Source organism: Carassius carassius, chromosome 34 (assembly GCF_963082965.1).
Source record: "Carassius carassius chromosome 34, fCarCar2.1, whole genome shotgun sequence".
NCBI lineage: Eukaryota > Metazoa > Chordata > Actinopteri > Cypriniformes > Cyprinidae > Carassius > Carassius carassius.
In genome coordinates, this window is record NC_081788.1 from 20,868,539 (window position 1) to 20,893,784 (window position 25,246).

Sequence of the window (25,246 nt, forward strand, 5' to 3'; positions counted from 1 at the left end):
TTCAGTGTTAGTTCATGGTAATCCACAGTGCATTAACTAATGTTAACAAGCATGACTTTTTGATTTTAATAATGCATTAGTAAATGTTGAAATAACATTAAGATTAATAAATGCTGAAGAAGAATTGTTCATTCTTAGTTCATGTTAACTAAAGTAGTTCACTAACATTAACTAATGAACCTTATTTTAAAGTGTTACCTATTTTCATACTGTTTGTTTCACCTCAGTCTTATGCTTGCTATCACACTCACACACACACACACACACACACACACACACACACACACACACACACACACACACACACACACACACACACACACACACACACACACACACACACACACACTTCAGGTTAAAACCTGTATTTGGTCCTGGTAACAAAGGCCACACTGCTGAATTATTGGTTAACAGTTAACAGTTAATTTTCAATACTTACAGCTACTGCCTACCTGAGAAGACAGAAGATGACTTTATTAGGTCCTCTTTCTAGGGCCCCTATGTTTTACTGCCACTCTGGAACAGCACCTTTTTATTTTTATTTTTTTACTTGAGATTCTTTAAAAAAAATAAATAAATAAAAATAAAAAGGTTTTCCTCATATACAGGAGATATAACATTTATGTTTATAGTTTAAAAGAAAATACTATATATACTCTCATATTCCCTCCTTATTTAACCCCCTTTTTTCTCTTTTCTTGTCTTTCTCTCCCTCTTTCTGCACACTCTTGGTATTAGTACAGGGGCAGGGCTTATCACTCAGCCTTCCTTCACTTCAGTGAGAGAGAAAAACAATAGACTTTAATCACTCATGTGGTCACAGCACAGCCTCACAGCTGCAAGCCTCTTCTCGAATTAGACTGAGGTTGGGAGAGAGAGAGAGAGAGAGAGAGAGAGAGACTGTTTCTTTGTGTTGGGAAACAGCATTTGTGGACTTCTAAACACAGACTGTTTCCACTTCACACGAACGGACAAAAGGGCACACTCTGTGTGGAAGACTGCAAGTGAGAATGCCCTTCTGAGACAGAAAGGGCTGCTATCACAGGAGCACCTGGTTGCCCTGAGCATGTGTGGGCAACCTGCACGGGCATCATGATTTCACACTATCCACTGGCATCGCTTCTCCCCTGGCCGCCCATCCCACACCATCTAGATGGGGAGGGAGGGGTGTCCCTGCAGAGGTACCAGCCACGGTCGCCAGAGGTAGCTCGCTGCTGGGTAGGTCATTTACATTTGTCTGCAAGACTACTGTGATGCATTTCAATGTAGCTATTGCTTGTTTAGTGGTTTGCCTTCAGCATGTTAATGGCCTTTATCTGAGTTATGCTTTGTTGTTTGGGGTTTTTCAGAGATGAGAAGAAAGATCCAAAGTTAAGTGACCTGTAAATTTATTTGGATTAAACGTATATTATGTTGGTTCTTAGTCTGCATAAAATTGTAACATGCAGAAGTAATGTATTGTACTCAAAGAGCATGCCGAAAGTTGCATTTCACATTGCAATAATTATACCTTGCTTTCTCAAGCAATAGCAGGAATTTAGATTTAGACTTGTGTTAATGCAATACAGAAATTGGACAATAAACGCACCAAACCTATATAACAATAACAAACAAATTTGCAACAACAGACATATTTAATTAATTTGTTAAATACTTGTCAATTGGACAATCAATCAAGAACCGGACTGATGTATACAAGCCGTTCGGTATGTCATAGCCTGTTTTGATACAGTTTTTTGGTCATAGCAGAGCCTGTATGTGTTTGAAAATAACTGATTTCTAAGAGTTGATCGGTTGGGAATTGAGCTGCACCGGTCGTGCTGAAGGATGTTGTTCACTTAAAAAAAACGACTCTTAAGAATCATTCATTGAGAAATGGACTGCCACTTGTCGCGCTCTATGGATTTGGTTCACTGGAACTGGCTCATTAGAGAGGCATTCATTCAAGTGACGGACTAAACTGGTCGCTGTACTGTATGTTCGGAGCTATATACAGGTGCATCTCAATAAATTAGAATGTCATGGAAAAGTTCATTTATTTCAGTAATTCAACTCAAACTGTGAAACTTGTGCATTAAATATATTCAATGCACACAGACTGAAGCAGTTTAAGTCTTTGGTTCTTTTAATTGTGATGATTTTGGCTCACTTTTAACAAAAAAACACCAATTCTCAAATCTCAACAAATTAGAATATGGTGACATGCCAATCAGCTAATCAACTCAAAACACCTGCAAAAGTTTCCTGAGCCTTAAAAATAGTCTCTCAGTTTGGTTCACTAGGATACACAATCATGGGGAAGACTGCTGATCTGACAGTTGTCCAGAAGACAATCATTGACACCCTACACAGGGAGGGTAAGCCACAAACATGAATTGCCAAAGAAGCTGGCTGTTCACAGAGTGCTGTATCCAAGCATGTTAACCAAAAGTTGAGTGAAAAGGAAAAAGTGTGGAAGAAAAAGATGCACAACAAACCGAGAGAATCGCAGCTTTATGAGGATTGTCACAGACATGTCAAGGAATTTGGCTACAGTTTTCGTATTCCTCTTGGTAAGCCACTCGTGAACCACAGACAATGTCAGAGGCATCTTATCTGGGCTAAGGAAAAGAAGAACTGGACTGTTGCCCAGTGGTCCAAGTTTTGTATTTCTTTTGGAAACCAAGGTCCAAGAGTCTGGAGGAAGGGTGGAGAAGCTCATAGCACCAAGTTGCTTGAAGTCCAGCGTTAAGTTTACACAGTCTGTGATGATTTGGGGTGCAATGTCATCTGCTGGTGTGGTCCATTGTGTTTTTTTAAAAACCAAAGTCACTGCACCTGTTTACAAAGAAATTTCATTCTTCCTTCTGCTGACCAGCTTTTTGAAGATGCTGATTTCATTTTCCAGCAGGATTTGGCACCTGCCCACACTGCCAAAAGCACCAAAATGACCATGGTGTTGGTGTGCTTGACTGGCCAGCAAACTCACCAGACCTGAACCCCATTGAGAATCTATGGGGTATTGTCAAGAGGAAAATGAGAAACAATAGACCAAAAAAATGCAGATGAGCTGAAGGCCACTGTCAAAGAAACATGGGCTTCCATACCACCTCAGCAGTGCCACAAACTGATTACCTCCATGCGACACCGAATTGAGGCATTAATTAAAGCAAAAGGAGCCCCTACCAAGTATTGAGTACATGTACAGTAAATGAACATACTTTCCGGAAGGCCATCAATTCACTAAAAATGTTTTTATTGGTCTTATGAAGTATTCAAATTTGTTGAGATAGTGAATTGGTGGGTTTTTGTTAAATCTGAGCCAAAATCATTACAATTAAAAGAACAAAAGACTAAAACTACTTCAGTCTGTGAGCACTGAATTTATTTAATATACGAGTTTCACATTTTGAGTTGAATTACTGAAATAAATGAACTTTTCCACGACATTTTAATTCATTGAGATGCACCTGTATTTAGTAATAGTGTGGCAGTGCCGCGTAATAGCACAAACAAACAGAACGTAATTCGATTCGGTAATTTTATATCTACATTTTTAATGTATCCTGTAGTGAATACAATTTCCTCAGACATAGTCCAAAGTAAAACTTTTTCAACCAATTCCTACCTATAGACTTCAATGGGAGGAACCTGTTTCATGAATGCAAGTTTGTGTGTACTAACCTCCTTGTTCATATCTAATGACAGTCAGGTAAACCTATTGGTATTACCCAGTGCAATGCTGTGTAAATTACTTCAACTAAAATGTCCGACATTAACACTTTTGAATGTGAGCCAATGCATTTAGGGAAGCTGAATCAGAGGTGAAAAGGGAAAAACGATAATGAATGTTTTTCTTAAGAAAGCCTTGATTTGCTGGCCACATATTCATTGATGAGCAGAATTTGTTAAGAGGATGGGGTGTGTATCTGTGGGTTTGTGTGTAGTTTATGTTGTGGTGGTAATGGTGTGTGGGGGTTTCAGAGCGGGAAAAGCTTTCTCTGTCAGCACTTTTTTAGTAGTCACACACTGGAGCTGACCACTGTTGACTCCGTCTGTCTGAAAAAGCACTGACCAGAACAGAGTGCTTCAATTCAGGGAAACAGCGTCATTGTATTATACAGAAAGAGATTCCGCATCATAACATGCTCGCTGGAGGGAGCTCACAGATTTGGGCAGAAAAGTCGAAATATAGCTTTATTTTACAAAGTTATATGTGTGAACTTACATAGCAGATTGCACTATGTACTAGGGGTTCAGTTGAAAAGTAAGTAGAAAAATGTAAAAAATTTATACAAATAAGTAAAACTATAAATACAAATTAAGTTAAAATTTCCTTAATTTGACATATAAGGTTGAAAAAAATGTTCTTCTGTTAGTAAGATAATAGAGAGCTACCTAATGACTTAATACTATATTTATATAATTATATATAAAATACATAAATAAAATAAATTATTTTTTACACAATTTGACATTATTATTATTAAGTATGGTTTTATTTTACAAAAATATGTGTCAACTTACATAGCAGTTGTAATAACTTTTATGAAAATTTTAATCATTTTAGATACAAAGATAATACAAATAAAATATAATTTACATATTGTTATTTTTATTATGTAAAATTGTTACTCTGGCAGTGAAACCAGCTCCCTCATTTCTGTACCCTACGCTGTTTATATATATTTATGATAAATAAATGATCAAAAATAATATATTACAGTTTACCTAATTTAACAACAGTATTGTTTCTTCTTTCTAAAGACTAGTTGGATATCATGAGATTTATCAAAATTATTTTACTTTTTGGCAATCTTTATTATTTTAGGTTTTTCTTTAGATTATAACAGTAAAAATATCTATACATAGAATATACAAACTTATGATTTTTTTTACTGGTCTAAATATATATTTATACACACACACAGTATATATGTACTGGTATATACTTTTTAAATTAAATGTATACTTTGGAATTATTTATATTTGAAACATAGATGGCCCAAATTTTTGCTGGTAGTATGTAATGCTCTGGGATAAAAACAGAGATAGAGAGAGAGAAAGAGAGAGAGAGCCATCCTTATCCAACATCCTGACTCAAGTCTCTTCCTCTCATACTGGAGAGTTTCCGAGTATTGTTCCTCTGAGAGTGAGGCCACAGAGCACTCCCTCGTCACTTTACCCTACGCTCACCCATAGAGCCCGGTCCACACACATATTTAACATAGTTCACACAAACATGCACTTATTCACATCCATTCAAACACATTCAATTAAATGCCAAACCTGCAGATATGCACACATGCATAGGTCAACACAAAATGTCTTTGTCTCCCATGTCCCACAGCTCAGGTATCATGTTTATATCACTTAAAGCCTTTTACAATTTTGCTATATTTAATTTAAATAGTTAAAGTTTGATAGTGCCTTCATAGTTGTTAATTACTTTGTTTTTGTGGCCTTGATGAAGATGGTGGCCAAAGTTCAAGTAAGATGGGTCAGGTCGCTCTCTGGATCCCTTCTTGCACATTCTACCAGCCATAAATGCTGATATAGCTGCTGATTTTCTGCTTGACACAGCAAAGCCTCAGCACAACCTTTGTAGTCAAGTGATCAAGGACTGGGGTCATTGCACTCATATATTCAGCCTATATGGCACAGTCTTCTTGCTGACATTCACTCATGAAGAAGTCAATATAGGTCAGTTCCATCACACATTAAGGAAGCTTTGCTCAGACCGCAAGCACGTGTATTGAATTATGATGAATATAGGAATCGCAAACCAAGCATTCTCTGTTTCTGCATCACTTCTCCTTTTTTTTAATAAACTGCTTGTTGTGGATATTTGTTAAAAGTAACACTGATGGTTGGTTGCTAGCCGGTGTTTCCTTGCTTGAGTTTAGTGAGTCACGCGTTGTGATGGAGAATCTGATTCATTAATTCAGTGACAGTTTTGCAACTGGTAACAAGAAAGCACGAGGCCCACTAGAGCTTACACAAGTAGTCATGAAAACACTGTAAAAGTGAGAGATCAGAGTTGTGGCCTAGTGGTTAGTACACGTTCAGACAAACCTGATGCTTGTATAGGAGATGCAGGTTTGAATCTGGCTTATTTTGCAATCTGATTATCTCTCTTCTTGATAATTTAATGTCCCTTCCCTGTGGTTTCTGCCAAAAAAGTGGCCAAAAATGCATAAATCATGGCATAATGATAAGTATGGTTTACTGGTGCTGCTTAATCAGTTTACATTAATTTGCATGCATTTTTAAGCTTCCCAAAACATTTGGTTTTCTGTTATTTATTCTACATTGCAAAATGTAAATTAATCTAAAATATCTTGCAAATATGTTTCCCGTAAATACATTTACATGAAAAAAAAGTTTGGTGTTCATAAGTTTAAATTAAAAAACAAATTGGTAAGAAACATTTAGAAATATGTACGTACATTAAAAACAATACTATTTTAAAATATTATTAAAGGGGTCATATGATGCGATTAAAAATTTTCCTTTCTCTTTGGATTGTTACAAGCTCGTGGTGCATAAAGAAGATCTGTAAAGTTGCAAAGACTAAAATCTCAAATCCAAAGCGATATTTTTCATAAAAGATAAGACTTGTCCACACCCCCTTAAAATGGCTTGTTCAAACACGCCCCCACATCTCTACGTCACTTTGTGGGAAGATTTGCATAACACCGCCCAGATGTTCTAGCAAAGAAAGAAGGTGTACCTTTTATTCTCGTTGTAGTATTGTTGTTGATGCTGTGTGTTCCACTGTGAAATCAAAACTACGTTGTTTGGCCTTCTAAAAGAGGACGATATCAGCTTCTTCATGCCTGGTGCTGATCCGTGCTGGTCACTGAGGAAATCCATCAACTTTGCACTGTGGGTCGCCAGATCAGCTTTCACCGTGGACAAAGCGGAGTCCAGCCCGGGGTCGTCACATGTGGTTGCCGCAAGCCCAACAGATGCTCCTTCGTAGAATCGCTCACTCTAGGCCACGGCCTTCCAAAAGAGGACACGACTAGAAATCATGTTTATATCACATTTATAATGGCTTTTATGTTTATGTCTCGTCGCTCCGGCCAGAGATGACAAATCACTCAAACGTAGAAGACAAATGTATACCCCACATGTATAGAACGAGGGGTTAAACAGGGTAGACCAGTTAGTGCGTATGTGTGTATCTGGCATAATGGAGAAAACAAGTGTGTGATGAATGGTGTGTGTGTGTGTGTGTGTTAGAGGTACTGTAAAGAGATTGTTTGAGTGTGTGTGCTGTTAAACACTTTTTCTGGGAGGTCTGTGAATCATCTTAGCTGTGGTAGATGAAAGGTGTGAACCCACTCAGGTCACTGCAGCAGTTACATAAATACGCACGCTATTCTTTAGCCACACACAGCAAAAAAAACAACAGCTCCCTCCTCCCTCATACAGCACCCCATTCATTCCCTCGTTCTCCCCCCATGGCTGGCCTGATCCCTTTCATGTGGCCTGGCTTACTGCCCCCTCTGACTGACAGAGAGGAAGAAGAGGAAAAAAAGGGATGGATGGAGGGTTTTATAACTCCAGAAGACAGGATAAAGCCCAGTGATTAAGTTTTTTAACTGTCTGAAGTTATTTATCTGATTAGCAAACAGTCTTGGCAAACTGAATCAGCAGAATCACAGTTAGACAGACTATTTGAGAGAGCTAGACAGTGATCTATCCATCCATCCATCCATCCATCCATCCATCTGTTTATAATTATGGTGGCAGATGGTTTCGCTAACATGGGGGTCCAAACCAGATTTAACACACTGGCTAATTAAAGCTCATTAGTTCCAGGTCAGAGGAAAAGATAAACAACACCTATAACTGACTTGCAAACAACTGGCCATCATATTAGTAATAAAAAAGGATGCCATCCAGGACAGGATTTTTCCTGTTTTTGACCAATCACTGAGCATGTTAAACACATACTTGAATGATTATAATAATCTTAATGCTGACTGTATAATCAGTCTGCCACAGTTCCTGTCAGGTTCTGTTATTATGATACTCTAAACCCAGGACAGACCTCTGCAATAACGGATTTTGTTTTTTATTTCTTACACTTCCATTTGATCATGGTTAAGTATGCACAATATGTTGTATTGTGTTTTTTATTGGTGAATGGCTACAAGTTAATAATCAGATGACCCAAATCTTTCACACAAAATCTATAAAAAATATTGTAGTAATGTTAAGGTTGAAAGTAGGGAGAAGACTACATCATACTGAATGACTAATAACAAAAAAGAGGATGACATGTTTATTGGATTCAGTGTAAAGCACTCAAATTGCCATTTGGAGCAGATCATAACTCTTAACAATAAAACTTAGCTATAAAAAATATTATTAATTCTGTACTGTGCTGATGGCAAATTCTGAGCAAAGAATCTGTCACACTCCCCTCTACTGGGCATGTTAAAGGATTAGTTTACTTCCAGAATAAAAATATCCAGAATAAAAATTAAAAAAATTTGTGCATTTGTGGGTAAAAAAGTATACACATTTTTATTTATTTATTTAGAAATGGCTGATCGTTTCACTAGATAAGAAACATATTCCTCGGCTGGGATTGTGTAGGGCCCTTTGAAACTCCAATTTGGATCTTCAACTGGTTGGCCAACATTTAAGTCCATTATATGGAGAAAAATCCTGGAATGTTTTCCTCAAAAAACTTTGCGACTGAAGACAGAAAGACATGAACATCTTGGATGACGTGGCTGAGTAAATTATCAATTTTTTATTTTATTCTGAAAGAAGCTAATCCTTTAAAAGGTATTGAAGTACATAAACACACTTACTCTCCTTCTTTCCTTCATTCCTTCTCTGGAGATTCTGGGAAGTGTGTTTCGGTGAGAGTCCTTCAAAGTTCCAGCTAATTGATGGTTACGGATGTTTTGACCACATCAGTATTTCACAATGACAGAGTTTCCACTGTGGCATATCTAGCCTGTGCTTCTGATGGTGCTAAACGGGAAGATGCAGCTCTCTTCTTTGTTTTGTTTCAGTTTTCTTTCATTGAAAAACCCCAGGAGCTACTCAAGAACTTTCAGTTCTTCATCTCTCTTGGTTGATTACAGTATTGTTATTGTGATATTAAGATGTATTCATTTATAAGGCAGAAAACAAAACAGATCACTCAATAAAGGGAAAACAGAGAAATTAACAGAAGAAAATGATGGTTTGTTTTGTGCAGAATGGAATACTAGCATACTTCATTTCATACACTGAACACTGCCTACTATTTTTTACAAAATGTTTGTTTTCAAAAATTATATAGGTAATTTAGGAAATTTGCATACTTCAAAAGTACTTCATACTTCAACACACTTCAAGTGTACATACTGCAGAAAGTTTAGTATGCCAGGAAGTGTAGTATAGTTGTACACTACATTTTAAATGTTTGGCGTCAGTCATTTTAAAAAAAGAAAATAATACTTTAATTTAACAAGGACACATTAAATCGATCAAAAATGACAGCAATATACATTACAAAACGTTTCAAAGAAAAACTTTTATATTTTTTATTTCAAAGAAAAGCTTTTATATTTTTAAAGAACCCTGAAAGAAAATGTTATCAGTGTTTTCAAAAGATGTTTCTTGAGCACCTTCAGCATATTAGAATTATTCCTGAAGAAATCGTGACAGTGAAGACTGGAGTAATGGCTGCTGAAAATTCAGCTTTACCAGCAGACAAATAAATTACATTTCAAAATATTTTCAAATAGAAAACAAATATTTTAAGCTCCAATAATAATTGACAATATTACAAGTGTTTCTTTATTTTGATCAAATGAATGCATAAAACATCTAGAACTGACTTTGCTGACTCCAAACATTTGATCCAAACTTTTCAGGTTGCGTTAGATTGTGTTGATTTCTTGTGAAGTTGGTTTTAAAAAGAAAGCAAAAAGCATACTGAAAATGATCATGCACTGTAATGGCAACAAGGGATCATAGATTCTAGAGAATGGCTCTGTGACGTAGATAATATTGAGTTTTTTATCAGACAGCGCTTCTGCAAATAACAACCTCCAGGAAGAACTTGTGTTGCCTGGCACGTCATAACACGGAGAGACACGCTACATTTGAAGGCCCTCCCAGCGCCCTCTGGCTCCAGCACGCTCTGCCTGCGTCAGCTCAGCTTATAACTCTTCTGGTGACACTTGTGCAGCACAGCAAGCTAAAATCAGACCATAAATCTACCAATACATACACAGAATGGACTAGACTCACATTTTCCTTATCCCTTAATTTTTTGTGAGCGCCTTTGACAGTGAAGACATGATAGCTGTCTCGTCTGTCAGGTACAATGACGACAGGCACATAGAGTTGGGAGGCTGCAGGCAGGAAGTGGGAGATTTCCTGGAATGTGTGTTTTCCCCCCAAAGTGGTCCAATAACAGAACTCTCGTTACTCATGGTGATGTGCTCCATAGGCTCACAGGCCCTGTGCATATGTGTGGTTACTTGTGTGTGTTTACGTGTATTTGTGTGTGTGTGAGTCTACCACAGGAGGAGAGACTGACTGGAGACTGCAGTTGTACTCTAGGGAGGTTTAGAGTCAGTATGTCTCTATTGGTGTTGACAGGACAGATATCTTCAGCCCCCGCCCCACCCCCCCCAGGGGTCTAAACACGCTCCCTATGATTTCCTATAAGCCTGTTTCTTAAGCCCACCCCCCATGCCTCCCTACCTGAATCTAAACACCAGAAAAACACTCAACAGATCTTTTTTTTTCTTTTTTCTCTGTATTTGTCTACAGGGACAGTCCACCCAGAAATGAAAATTCTGTCATCATCTACAGAGACATTTTGCTGCATTTAAATTCACTTTAAACCCTCTTCTGACACTAGTTTATTATTTTTTTTATTTTGTCTTTGAACAAGAATTTTTATTTTTGTACAGAAAATTCAAATAAACAATTTATTTGAAACAGAAATCTTTTGTAACAACGTGAAAGTCTTTACTGTCACTTGTGATCAATCAAATGCATCCTTGCTTAAAAAGTATTAATTTAAAAATTACTTAATTAAAAAAGTAAAATAAATAAATTAAAATTACTGACCCTAAGGCTGATGATACACATGGCAACCTTTTGGCAGAAATAATAAAAGTAAGCAGAAAAGTAATCAAAGGATACAGTATGTTTCTTTTAGAGATTGGCATCACAACTGCTGTAGTGGTGGTTGTGCATATAGATACATACTATCTCTATCTTTTCTCAAGGGATATAGCTGTGTATGAGATCAGAGGTGTGTGTGCGTATGTGTGTGTGTCAGCCGGGTCCAGCCCAAGCGCCTGCCATTTGTCAGACCTTGTTGTCGTGCACTGCAATGACATCACTCCCTTTTGAAAGCAAACAGCTGTCTCCTGAGGGGGACCAAGAGGTCATGACCTCTCCCATTGCTTCTCCATGCTTCCCAGAGCCCCAGAGGAGCAGCCGAGCAGAGGACACCCAGTCAGACCAGCCTGGGAACTGGAGTGGATCCCAGAGAATGAGGGTTTCCCCTCTGGAACCCCACTGCCCTTGGTGACCAGCTTTCCCTGACCAGACCACTCCTCTGTATGTCCCTCATTAAACACACTCATTGAATTTGTTGTGACTGTAAGCAAGACACTGAGGGTGATTAGTTTGGTTTGATGGAGTTGTCAGGGTTCTCCTGTGGTTACTCGCATGCACGTTAACTAATACAATCTTGGTCCTGCATGGTTTGTAGAATATTAACCACAGTCTCTGAAATTAACCACATGGATGAACCCTATAGTGCTTGACTAAATTCCATGTCAGTGGAAATTTCAGATTGAAAATTATTTGCTCTTGGACTATAGACTCAACAACATATGGGTTTTATTTTGGAAAGTGCCTTCAGAAGGAGCCTTTAAAAGTGCTATATAAAAAACAATTAAGTATCATTTATTATTGTTGACATTTCAATTAGCTTCTAACATAACATATTCTAAAAAGTTCTGATGTTCCGCAGAACAGCTTTTTGTAAGAGATATATTTGATCAAAAACATTTTTTTTATTAAACTAATCCATTAACATTTACCTAAAATATGCAGTATTTAAGGAAAAAAAGTAACATGACCACCTGTGATCGATTCAAAAATGTTGTATATTGATTAGTCTAGTAAATTTCTGTTAATGTTTTACAAGTTACATTAGGTTAGGCTTATACTCTAGAGGAATACCGTAATTGGGTTGGAAAAGTCCTCCAGGCAGAACCCAAGGTTATTTTATGCATACTACATATACAATAATATAAACTTTAAATGTTTATGATAAAAATTTGTTTAGTTTGAGGGAATACTCTTTGAATCTGCTTCATAAAACTATCCCTTGAGATTAATGATCTCACCGCTGGACTTATTAAGATGGAAGTGATGGCCAGAAAGCATTCAACTGCTTTCTTTTGTGCTCCCCAGCAGTGTGGTTGTATGAACAATCACACGGATTCTCCATGAAGTCTTAATTGTTCTCTAGGAAGTGTACGTGTAGCTGGATGTACGAGAGGTGTACATGTGAGAATGAATGGCAACGTGACACCTGTTAATTTCAACCTTGTCTCCACTGGGTTCAAACAATTGAAAAGCCAAACGTCCCGCATATAAGGGACATAATGGAAAATCCTTTTATCCAGACAATCCACTACAGCGTCAGCCTTCCTTATATTGTCTATTTGAGTTCAGTCATCCAGTCATATCAGAATCTTTCCATCTTGAGCCATGTGACGTTGCTACTTCCATGTAATGGAAGTTGCAAGCAACAGGTTGTTTCTTCTTTACTGTGATGTAGATCCAAGTGAAACAGACGTACAGTAGAGTGGGGACTTGGTTCAATCCACTGATTGTTGATTGAAGAGGCAAATCAGAATATGAACTTGAAGTAAAAAATGGCATAGTTTAAGCAGACTAAATGATCGGAGAATTCGAGTTTCACCAAAAGATCAAGTTATGATATAAAAAATAAAAAGAAAGAAAAAGAAAGGAAGGAAGAGCAAGAAAGGAAAAGAAACATGCATGGAGGAAAAAAAGATCAATAACATGCATTCATTAAAAAAATAAAAAAATATAAAAAAATAATGATTTTTCTATTTTTTTTTTCAATAAGCCATGATAATCAGTGTTTAGATTACTTGTTTACTTAAAATCTTATCTTAATATTTTAATACTACTCACTATATTTGACAGCTACTTTCACCATGCACTTACACTGTATGAAAAAGAAAACAGCTTGGACATTTTGATAAACATCTTCTTTTCAAAATAACATTTTAACATTTAATAACATATTATTCTGGAGTCACGAGGGTGAATAGATGATAGACTTTAATTTTGCGTGCACCGTCCGTTCTCTGCCGTTTTAAAAAGTTTCTTCAGTGTTAACGTTGATGTTCAGTTCTGCTCTATGATGGTGTTCAAACGTTATTTAAAAAATGTACGCAGCATTCCAAAATAAAAAGGAATAGAAAGCAAAATGCTACGGAGAGAGAGAGAGGGCAGTAGGCGGAGTTGTCGGGTGTCATTCTCTAAGCGGGGGTGGACTGCAGAGCCAGAGGGAGGGAGCGAGGGGAGCAGCCTGAGGCTCCAGAGATCCGTGTCGGACTGAATGTGTGGGTGTGCGCGCGCGCGCGCGCTGTGGGAGGACAAATCACACAGGATAGCTCTGCGTACAGTATTTGAAAACATTCCTGGACTTGGCTATGTTCTAATGCCGCTTCCGGACGATGAGAGAGGCCCTCACCATGAAATTCGCTTGGAAAGCTAAAATGGTAAGAAGTCGCGTTTCGTTTGCCCACTGCACACTACTTGTTGATTTTGCGGCTTTGAGCTTCTAGAGGGAAAGACAGAAGAGAGGGAGGGGGAAAAGAGCTTGAAGTGGATGATAAAAAAGACCTTGGGAGGGGAAGGCGTCGTGGGGAATATTATTTATGTTTATATTAATTATGTTTTTAAATGACATTTTACTGCGGTAATATATCGCACTCGTCTGTTTATGATCCACACGCTGACTTTGGATCTGAAAGTCTCCACGTAGGCGGCGGTTCCCGTTAGTTTCTCACTCTAGAAATACTTCTACTTTATGATGAACAGCCTCCAGGCTGCAGACGAAAACAAAGCGGACAGATGGGCATAAACCCACTTGTTATTGTTGTTTGCGGTGAGGGCCTGTTTCTCAATGACTTTGGGGTTGTGTTGTTTTTGAGTGCATGCTGTAGGGGGTAGAAATATCCTCTGATTGGGATGATAACATGGTCAGCATCCTTTCATTGTTTGTTTACAGGATTTTAGGGACCTACACAGAGTCCTCAACTGTCCCACAGATTTTTAATCCATTCGTTATAATACTTTTTCAGGGTTTTCATTATTGTTAAAATAAAGTGTTTAAATAATGTGACCACATGAAGTCTCATAGAATATTTTTATTGACAAAGTACTATAATTATTATTTTATCAGATTACACATTAGACGGATACTTTATATGCATTCAAAGTATTTTTTTAATTATTTTTTACGTTCTCTATGGAGTTGGCATAGCTCTTTATTAATAATATAATAATAGTTGTGCAGCAACTTTAAAATAAATTAAAATAAAAGCAATAAATGTTAATATAATAAGTAATAAATAAGAAAAAGCCAGCGATAAAAATAGTAATAATAATTTATAATACAATAGAATTAAACTGAATAAAGTAATCTACTAAAACCTAACCTCAAAGAGCTCCCTCAAAGATCTTGGCCGCATGTGACCACAGTACTAGAACTCCTTTAAACAGTTTTTTTATTTCAGAGAAGAACTATTTTGTTTCCTCAAATGTTAGCAAACCCTCTCTAATATCTGCCTGTGCTGCTGAGCAGGTTTTGGAAAACATTTCTTCCAGTACAGTGCATAGACTGTGGACTCGACAGGGTCTGGGCAGCGGCTGTGCAGACCTCCTACCATTGTTTTTGAGTGCAGACTGCATGACTCATCCAGCTGAGTATTTCTCTGGACACACTGTACAGAAAACTGCCCGGGAATTACAGACAGACTGATCCACTTAATTCCGGTGACACTTACTCTTTCAGTCGCAAAAAAATGGCAGAAATAGTTTGGATGTGCTGCAATACTGAAAAAGCTCAGTATGGAGATGTTTGTAATGTCAGGGTTGACGACTTTGAAAGTAATGTATAGATATGTACAATTTAGCACTGTACAAATACATATACACATCCATACAGCTAAATATTTAAGATCGGAGGGGACCGAATTAAATCTTCATTGAAAAACCCACATTAGTCTTAGAGTCCTAAGTAGTTTTCCTGCTATTCAGAAATACTCTTTTGTACCCAAGAGAGCTGGATACACTTGTTGGACCTATTAAGCAGGGCTTTGGATGAATTCACATGGAAATACAAACTTCTGACTTTCACAGTAATCCAAGGCACTGCAAAATAAATAAAATAAAGTTAATTAAAATAAAATACATAAATAAAATAAAACTTTTTTTTTTTTAAATGAAACCGTCTTGATTTCTTACGAGATAACATAACATGCTAACAGTTGTTTTCAGACTAACACTAGTCTTCACACTAGGGTTTCGAGTATCACTGCTCTTCTTTATTGTTATTGACTGAAGTGGGCAGAATTTATCGATATTCTCTCTCTGACAGTTTGATATGAACATTAAGCTGTGCACAGCCTGAAAGGCTCCACTCACCCAGACGCTAAATGTTGGTCATCCCATTATACTGTTTGTATTTGTGTGTGCGTGTCTGACTGAGAAAGCCTATGTGTGTGTTATGCATATGTTTACAGACTTCTCTAAGTTTGGTTTTTGGACTCTGAGGCTGGATGGAGTAATCCTTCACTGTTAAGAGTCTGTAAAAGCTCTTAGATTGATTTTTTTAACTCCATGCCAGCTCTGATCTCATTTCTCCTCTCTCGCCCTCTCTCTGTCTCCTTCCTCCGAATGAGTTATCATTTTTTCTCCTCCAATCACCCCAATCATTTCTGTCAGTCTTTTGATACTAAAATTTAAAGCCAGAGTTCCTGTTTACGCCTGAGACCTATTGTTCCCCAGTTTTATGCCATGATATTCCAAATGGAGTAAAGTTGATTGTTTTTTTCTCTCTGCAGAGTTCTGTGCAGGACTGGGGAGAGGAGGTTGAGGAAGGAGCCATATACAACGTGACGCTGAAGAGGGTCCAGATCCAGCAGGCGGCTAACAAAGGCGCAAGATGGCTGGGGGTGAGAGGAGGCCTTATTTAAAGAAACACTTTGACTGCCCATGCTGGGCCGGCCAGACAGTGGGGTATATTAAGGTTGACCTTGTACAGCTTTTTATGGTTTACAGATGTATTTAGTTGTGGGGTTCTTAGAGTGTTCTGGTCATTAGTCTTCATGGATGGCTGCAAGAAAACACATAAAACTTTATATAGAGTTGTTTGTTTGGTAAAAGTTTGGTTAATGGGTTAATTCACCCCAAAAATGAAAAGATCTGTCACATTTATTCACATTCATGTCATTCCAAACCTGTATTACTTTCTTACACACAAGAGAAGATATTATAAAAATGTTGCACGTTTTCAACCAAAAATTTGCTGCATGAGTTTCAAGATATTTAATGAAGGCATGCCGTTATGGCTCCCTTCCACATAACATTGGTGAATATGGTATAATCTGTTGCTTTAACCTTGAATAACTTTTTCCATATTGTCAACTCCCTTCGGAATCAGAAGGAAACAGAAAATCAGAAAACAAAGCACCTATGAGCTGATGTGATTTCTATAGGGCTTTAGTTTGTTGTAATACAGCTGTTTTTACATTAAATGGGGATCAAGTAGAAACACAGTCAATTTAATGTGGAATCATTTCAGAAATATGACATTCATGATAGCGCTGATTTGAAAGGAAGTTGACTTTGCAGCTATAAAAATGTAAACACAGAAATTTGAAGAAAGCACATTTCTTACGTTCCAACATCAGTTAGATCCTTGTTTTAGAGAGGTCATGGTGCTGAATGTTTGACCTAGTTTTGGCGACTGCAGTTCAGTCACTTTATTTTTTGGACTAAAAGATTTAGTATTCTTGCTTTTACACTGACATACACCTTTTTGTGGCCTGCTTTTAAATTGCTTTTTTTGCGTGTGTGTGTAAACTGTATTTATTTATTTTTTCAAATAATTAAGAATTTTTAAGAAGTCTGCTGACTTTCCAGCATTTCTTGGAGCGGGAGGAGGAGGGTTGCTCTGATTAAAAACAGATTGTAGAGTTTCCTGTTGTAGCGTGCTTGCAGTACCAAGGTCTTCCCTTCCCATTTTCTTCCCTGTTTATTTCTGCTTTTCTCCTTCTGTTTATCTGCACTACACTTAAATATGTGCTTAAAAAATTAACCTCCTTTTATATTACTCTCAAAGTATTTTCCTTTGCTTTCCTAGGTGGAGGGTGACCGTTTGCCCCCAGGTCACACAGTTAGTCAGTTGGAGACATGTAAGATCAGGAGTATCCGGGCGGGGACACTGGAGCGCTTGGTAGAGACACTCCTCACATCGTTCGGTGATAATGACCTGACCTACACCAGCATCTTCCTTTCCACGTACAGGACCTTTACTACTACACAGACTGTACTAGATTTGCTGCTGGACAGGTGTGTACACTTGTGTGCATGTTTTTGATTGGACACATCATAAATGTCAGGTGAAACCTGCGTGCATTCTGATTGGCTGTTTTGAATGTTCATGTTTGCATGTATGCTTAATGAAGATTTTGGTCGGATTTTGTGGTCATGCAGCTAAACATGTAGAAATGTCTATCTTGGTATTCAAGGTATTCATGTAAACACAGTCGGTGAAGTTGCATGAATGTAAACAGGTTAAGCAAAAAATTGGATTGTGTGTGTAAATATGAGCTCTACAGGGATCCCACAGTCTTGGAAGACATGGAAATACCTGGGAACTTCAAAAGTGTGATTTCCAGGGCTGGATAATTCATGAAAATGAATAAAAGGTCATGGAAATTTCTATGGTCAACGGAATATTTTTTCTAGTTATGTTCAGTCATGTTCTAATGTATTTCTTTCACTAGATATTGGTTTTTATGAGAGCTATCTTTATTCTTTTTTTTTTTTTTAATCCATAACTAGTAATCTGGAAAAGTCACTGGAAAAATCATGGTAATTTATTTGTCTGGAAATGGAAAAACCTTGATCTAAATACCTGATATTTTATATTTTATAAAGGAAAAATCATGGTGATTTGATCTGAAAATGTGGGAACCATATACTTCACAGTTTAAATGCATTTATTATCTGTTTTATTTCCATACCTGAAGTTTTTATTTTTTATAATGCTTGTTTTGAATTATTATTTTGTTGTTTCAAAAATAAAATTAATTGTGTTTTGTATATTAAAAAAATAACTATATTGTAAAATAGAGATTAAAAATAATATGACCACTTTCACTTTTCTTTTTTTTTCTGGGTAATTGTTCAGTGGTTACTGCCTTTCCTATTGGTCAGCATGCTCACAGGTTGGTTTCTCTCTTCTTTCTCAGGTATGGTAGTTTTGAGGATTGTGAGGGGGAGCATAACCAGTGTCAGACTGGAGAGAGCAGAGTTGCTGTGAGAACGTGAGTTCTGTCATCATCTTGTTTATCTGTGCCACTGTATCAGCAGTGACTTCCGAGCAGCTCTTGTGTTTGTTGTTTCATTTGCATGGATGCTTAAAAATAGAGATCAAACTCTGTGATATTTTGTGCATGCATGTGTGTGAGTTTGGAAGCAATTAGAAATGAAAGGGAACTGATGAACGATGGTGTTTGATTGTTGCATGAATCACAGTATTGCAGCTGAATTGTAGTATGAGAGATTCCCTCACTAGATTGCACCATCTGGTTTTCTCTGGTTTAAACAAACATCTATTTGTTATTTTAATTTTTTTTTCAGTGCTTTGGCCTCTATTCTAAGAGCCTGGTTGGATCAGTGTCCAGAGGACTTCCAGGAACCTCCATCATATCCGAGCTTGCATCGTGTGCTGGGTTTCCTGCAGAAGGCCTTGCCAGGCTCAGAGCCAATGCGGCGTGCTCAGAGTCTTCTAGAACAATTGCGTGTCCAGGCCAGCCTAGGGAATGAGACTGAAGGTAAGTCATATCCAGTTACTGTTAACTTCTTGCCTTTTTGTATATTCCTGGTTGTTCTGTCTTCAATGCATACAAAAACACCTGCTGTCCATTTGTTGCAGGAGGCTTTCAGTACAACAACCCTTTCTGCCTTGGGGAAAATGAAGAAGTGGAGATCGATTTGCAGGAGGACTTCTTCTCCTTTGAGCTTGACCTCGTAGCAGAGCAGCTGACTTACATGGATGCGGTGAGAGAGAGAAACCTAGATTAAATCAGTGCAATGGGAACATGAAATATTATTTTGCACATTCTTTGTCTCAAGCTATGAAACATTTCCTTCTTTCCACAGCTGTTGTTTAAGAAGGTGGTCCCTCATCACTGTTTGGGTGCTATCTGGTCTCAGCGTGATAAAAAGGATGGCAAACGGACTGCGCCCACTATCCGTGCCACCATCACTCAGTTCAATGCGGTAACGGCGTGTGTGGTCAGCACCATCCTCCGTCAGAGGCAGATGCGCCCGCATTTGCGTGCTCGCATCATCCAGCGCTGGATTGACATTGCACAGGTGCGTAACCAAAAGCATACACAAATACATGCTCATGACTTATGATTTGTTCACATTTAAACTTGTTAACCCCAGGCTCATTAGAACTAAATCAGTCTGCAGCACTTTAGTGTTGAGTGACTTTCTAGCAATACTTTAGATTTCCTGGGAAAGATAAAACCTGGTGTTGATCTGGAATTTTCTTGGAGCATTTTACTCAAATGAGTGACAGCAAATCTAAATCTATGTCATTGAAATGACTGTTTATGATTAGATCTAGATAAACCAAAGTCGACATAATAATGACTTTCAACCTCCCAAAGGATTTTTTTATAAAGTCTCATTAGGCCCATTTGTAAATGAAAATGTGTAAACATGGATTAACATGTTCTCAGGAGTGCCGTATTCGTAAGAACTTCTCGTCTCTGAGAGCCATAGTATCAGCGCTGCAGTCCAACCCCATCTACAGACTGAAGAGAGTGTGGGCTTCAGTTTCCAAGTAGGTTCAGTCAATAAACAAGCCTGTCAGTCATTTCTTGATTTCTAAAAAAAAAAAAAAGTATATCGAATGGTAAAACTGTTCAAACCCTTTTAATAATATTGACTGTTTACCTGTTATGTCATGGTTGCTAGTAAAGTGTCTAAATGGATATAGACTACCAATCAGAAGTAAGGGATCACTTGTTTTTTTATTTTGTAAGAAATGTATACTTTTGTTCAGCAAGGACACATTTAATTGATCAAAAATGACAGTAAAGACATTAAAAATTTTACAAAAGATTTATTTCAAATAAGTGTTCTGTGCTATCAAAGGATTTAGAAAAAGACAATATATCACAGTTTCTACACTTGATTGAGCAGCACAACTATTTTCAACTGACAATAATAAGAAATATTATTGAGAATAATTTCTGAAGGATCATGTGACACTGAAGACTGGAGTAATGAGTCATTTTAAATTGTAATAATTCACAATCTTACTGTTTTTACTGTATTTTAATTAAATAAATGCTGTCTTGGTGAATCTTGGTAAATGTTATCTTGGTGAATCAAACTTTCGAACAGTTGTGTATTCTGTAATGTCTTTTTGGTATGGTATTAAGAATGACATGTTCATAGTCTTTGGTTGTTTTTGTTCCACTCTGCTACATTAGAGATAGTATGCAGGTGTTTGAAGAGCTTTCCGATATTTTCTCTGACCAGAATAATTACCTTACAAGCAGGGAACTGCTAATGCGGGTGAGCTCACGCACACATCTCTTTTTCTCAGTTCTGTTGTCTTTTCTCTTTGCACAGAGTCATTAAAGTTAGTGTTCACTAATAACTAGGCCGATGTGGAATAAAAAAAAAAGTTATCTATTACATCATATGTTTGTGTTTTGATAATATGTTTATTTATTACATTTTAGGCTAATTTGATGATGCTTTCAGCTACCAATAAGAGTGTATTATTCTCAACTCTATTCAACACACAAAAAAAACAGTATAGAAAATGGAGGGAAATTCTGTCAATTCTTCCCGAGCCTATTAAAACTAATGATATCTCTCTGATCTTAACAGGAGGGCACCTCAAAATTTGCCAGTCCGGACAGCTGTGCCAAAGATCACCAGAAAAGATCTCAAAAGAGACTGCAGTTACAGAAAGAGATGGTGAGTTAGTAAAAAAAATAAAAAATACATGGGTCAATATGTAATTTGAAAATGAGTGAGAAGAGAAGAGTGTCATGTTACATTGAAGCTAACTTTTTTGTCTCCAGGGTGCCATGCAGGGGACGATCCCATACCTGGGTACATTTCTCACAGATTTGACCATGCTTGATACAGCACTGCCTGACCATGTTGAGGCGAGTCAGCTGCACACCCACCACACATTTCCAGACGAAAAAGATAACCTTATAAAGAATCATCTGATGTTATTGTTAACCTAACATTCCCAGTCCTCTGACATATTTGACCTTCATTTAGATTGTTTCACATGAACTTGAATCAGAATTTTTCATGAGTAATATCATTAGGAGAATCTGGGCTAAAGTCTCTTTCTATGCTTCACAGGGAGGACTGATTAATTTTGAAAAGCGACGCAGGGTAAGTACAACATTCCTTAATTATTTGGACTTTATTATTGTCACAACATCTGTTGAATCTTTTATTCATGGCTATAGGAATTTAGATTTGTGGGAATGTTGAACAAAATCTCTCTTTGCAGGAGTTTGAAGTGATCGCTCAGATTAAGCTCCTGCAGTCTGCATGCAATAGTTACTGTCTGACCTCTGATCCTGCATTTCTGCGCTGGTTTAAATGTCAGCCTCAGTACTCCGAGGAGGAGAGGTACACACTTTTTTTCCTACTCTGTACCCTCTTTTTCTCATCTAAAAATTGTGTAAGTCTTAAAGAGAATAATTCTCTCACATTTCCTGCAGCTATGCGTTGTCATGTGTATTTGAAGGATTGGGAGACAACAGCCCAACATCACCAAAACCCCGCAAGAGTATGGTGAAGAGATTAAGCCTGTGAGTGACCAAAATCTTGACATCTGACTCGATCATGTTTTATTGTTAAAACCTCTTGAAATTAAAATGACAGATTTGTGACTCAGTAGTCCATGGCTGTTAGCTTTGAGGTCATTTATGCTAATATCCTCAAAAAAGTTACATTTTAAATGAAGATTTTAAATACATATGTGTTTTTAAAATATTTGGCAGTTTTACTGCATTTTTAATTTAAAGAATGAAAGTCTTGGTGCACATAAGAGCACCATTTTACCAACCCCAAACTTAACTGAACGGTAATGCATGTTCAAAGAGGAACACAAAATCTTCAAATGTATATAATGTCTCTTGTTTTGTTTTTTTTTGTCCTCACTAGACTCTTCTTAGGATCCGATTCCATGAACGCAAGCTCTCCTGTGAGAGAGAGTCCTCGATCGCCTCCTACTGGCAGCTCTGGGGAGAGCATGGACTCGGTCAGTGTGTCTTCCAGTGACTCTAGTCCCTCAGAGAGTGAAGGCATGACACCCACACACTCTATAGACACTCATCTGCAGAAGGTACAAACATTTGAAATCCTAACAAAGTTATTGATATAGTATTGTATTAAAATAATGTATTAAATGCACATCCGTTTGGTTACCGTAGCTGTCCGGATCTTCCTCTTGCACCTCATTGCACTCCATGGACACCTCCTCTTCTACAGCCAGCGCTTCCATATCTCTGGCCTCTCCGACCTTGCCTGGGCTCCCCTGCATGCATCGGCGCTTGATCTCGTTGCTGCCCATGTCCCCAACATCACCTGGTTTTCTGCCTGCCTATAACACACAAGCTCAGGATGCATGCATAATCCGAGTAAGCCTTGAACAGGGAAACGGCAACCTCTACAAGAGTATCATGGTTAGTGAGGACTTGAATATTATTAATCTAGTCTTATGAGTGTGTACAATCTATTCTTGCTTATACATCCATATTTAATCCATCGATTGTTTATATACTGGTCATTAGAGTATGATTAGTTACAGATAGATTACCAAGGGTTTTTATAGTAAACTAAAAAAAAAAAACATTTTCTTTACATGAAATAATAAAAAAAAATATATAAAAAAATCAGCTACTTGTCAAAACCAACATTTCACATTTTATTTTAGTGTTAACTTGATGTACTTACATTACTAAAACTAAAAAATAAATACATATTAATAAATGTGTTTCGAATCAGGCAGATACCCCTGTAAAAATAATAAATACACTGGTTTTAAAACTGGTCTAGGAACTGGTCAAATATCATGATGTGAATTGTGATTTATTGTATTCTTTTGGCAGGAGATGTGATCAGAAAAAAAACAAAAAACTAAAAACGATCTACTTATAATTTTTGCGGTGTTTAAGTGTTTATCTCAGTCATATGGAGTTAATCTTTCCTGCCTTGCCATGTACATAAGTTCAAAGAGTTGTAGAAATAATTTAAATTCAATAGTTAATTAGTATTATTATTAATAATAATAAGAGTGAATTTAACATTTTTCAAATTAATTGAATTTTAAAATGTTTCTCTTCAGGTTTATACATCAGTAGTAGGGGGAAAGATATTATATAAAAAAAATATAAATAAATATTTCCAGATAATATTTTATTTATTTATTTTGGCTTTAGTAAAATTGCTACTTTTTAATTGAATCTTTTTAATGTGAAAACATGTTTTTAGAATCTAAGATGATAAAGAGTCATCATATTTAGAGGCACTAAATTAATAGAAGACTTTCTGCATCATTGTTTGTATGCAGCTGACCAGTCAAGACAAAACTCCAGCTGTGATCTCTCGAGCCATGGTCAAACACAACCTGGAGGGTGAGCAGGCTGCTGACTACGAGCTGGTGCAGGTCATCTCTGAGGAGAGAGGTATGATATAAAAATGTGTGTGTCTGGCACAGTTTGAAATCTTGGTGCTGGAAGATATAATCTGTTTAGGTTTGTTTTGGTGGAAAGCCAATATCACATTTGCAATCTTTTTTTTCCTCTTTCTCCAGAATTGGTCATCCCTGACAACGCCAACGTGTTTTACGCCATGAGCACATCTGCAAACTTTGACTTCCTGCTGCGTCAGCGTGGTTCTGAGGGGAGGCCGGTTCAGCTGCGCAGTCGTTGCAGCTCCACACTACCCCGCACACAGCAACGCTGCAGTCTGTCCGTCATGCTCAGCAAGGTCACACTGTGACCTCTGACCTTTTGTTGGACCAGAACGGGCTTTGCAAAAAGACTACAGCAGGTGGCGTACTAGAAAATGGGCTTATAGACTATATCAAGGAGAGTTTATTAACTTCATATACATTTCAGAACTAATTTTGGCATCTCATGTTCTTCTATTTTGCCTTTTGAAATGAAAGGCTTATGTTAAATAGTAGCATGTGCCTCCTCCTCCCCATCTAGTTCACATGTACATAGTCACATCCCAACCTCCCTATTGCTGGATATTTTGCACATGTGCAGGAAAGTCTCCTGCTCCTTGTCAGTATTTGCATAAGAGCACATCTCTTCCTAGCCAAGAGGCCCACATGACTTCAATGAAAGAGGGAAATGAAATAAGCTGTGGGAAGAGAAAACTAACGACAACCATGTTGCCTTTATCAATGGTAATGATGGAACTCTTGCATCAGTATTGAAGATGATCTGCAGTAGCTGTGATTTCCTTCTACTGTCCACTTGTGCACTGTGTGGACAGTGTGGACCGTATCCCTAGACTTAAATTGCTTAGACTGGCTCACTAAGAATCCATAGAATTGCATTTACTTTCCATCTTTAAAGGCAAAATTGAGAAAAGAGCAACTGTTTCTTCTAGAAATGATGAGTATCTATATGATGAAACAGAGAGTATGAAGTTGGAATCCTCATGCTGCCTTTCTTTTCTCTGCTTTTTCCACGCATTTTATCTCTATTTCTGGGTTTCTCATATTGTGAGCTGTGTGACGAATGCAGAAAATAAGCATTCTGATTGGTTCCTGCTTGGTTTTATCAAGTCTGTGGTGTTTCCTTTTCACGATTGGATCCATGTTGTGTCTTTAAAGGTGTGGTCACACTGCACTGATGATGGGTTTCTGTTC

At 37.5% G+C, this 25,246-nt stretch overlaps 1 protein-coding gene across 2 annotated transcripts; it reads left to right on the forward strand.

Moving 5' to 3' along the window:
* Positions 1-815: 815 nt before the first annotated feature.
* Positions 816-24,994, forward strand: LOC132114703 (ral guanine nucleotide dissociation stimulator-like 1). 2 transcript variants are annotated; one of them, XM_059522976.1, is made up of 18 exons: positions 816-1,218; positions 16,137-16,247; positions 17,438-17,646; positions 18,552-18,626; positions 18,943-19,136; positions 19,238-19,362; positions 19,465-19,680; positions 20,055-20,158; positions 20,814-20,898; positions 21,220-21,309; positions 21,417-21,507; positions 21,716-21,744; positions 21,866-21,987; positions 22,080-22,169; positions 22,525-22,705; positions 22,794-23,045; positions 23,933-24,047; positions 24,176-24,994. In XM_059522976.1, the coding sequence occupies exons 1-18, from the start codon at positions 1,093-1,095 to the stop codon at positions 24,361-24,363; spliced, it is 2,403 nt and encodes an 800-aa protein (XP_059378959.1). In that variant the 5' UTR covers positions 816-1,092; the 3' UTR covers positions 24,364-24,994. The 2 variants fall into 2 exon arrangements, with proteins under 2 accessions (XP_059378959.1, XP_059378960.1); XM_059522977.1 differs by lacking the exon at positions 816-1,218 and adding an exon at positions 13,577-13,787.
* Positions 24,995-25,246: the final 252 nt, after the last annotated feature.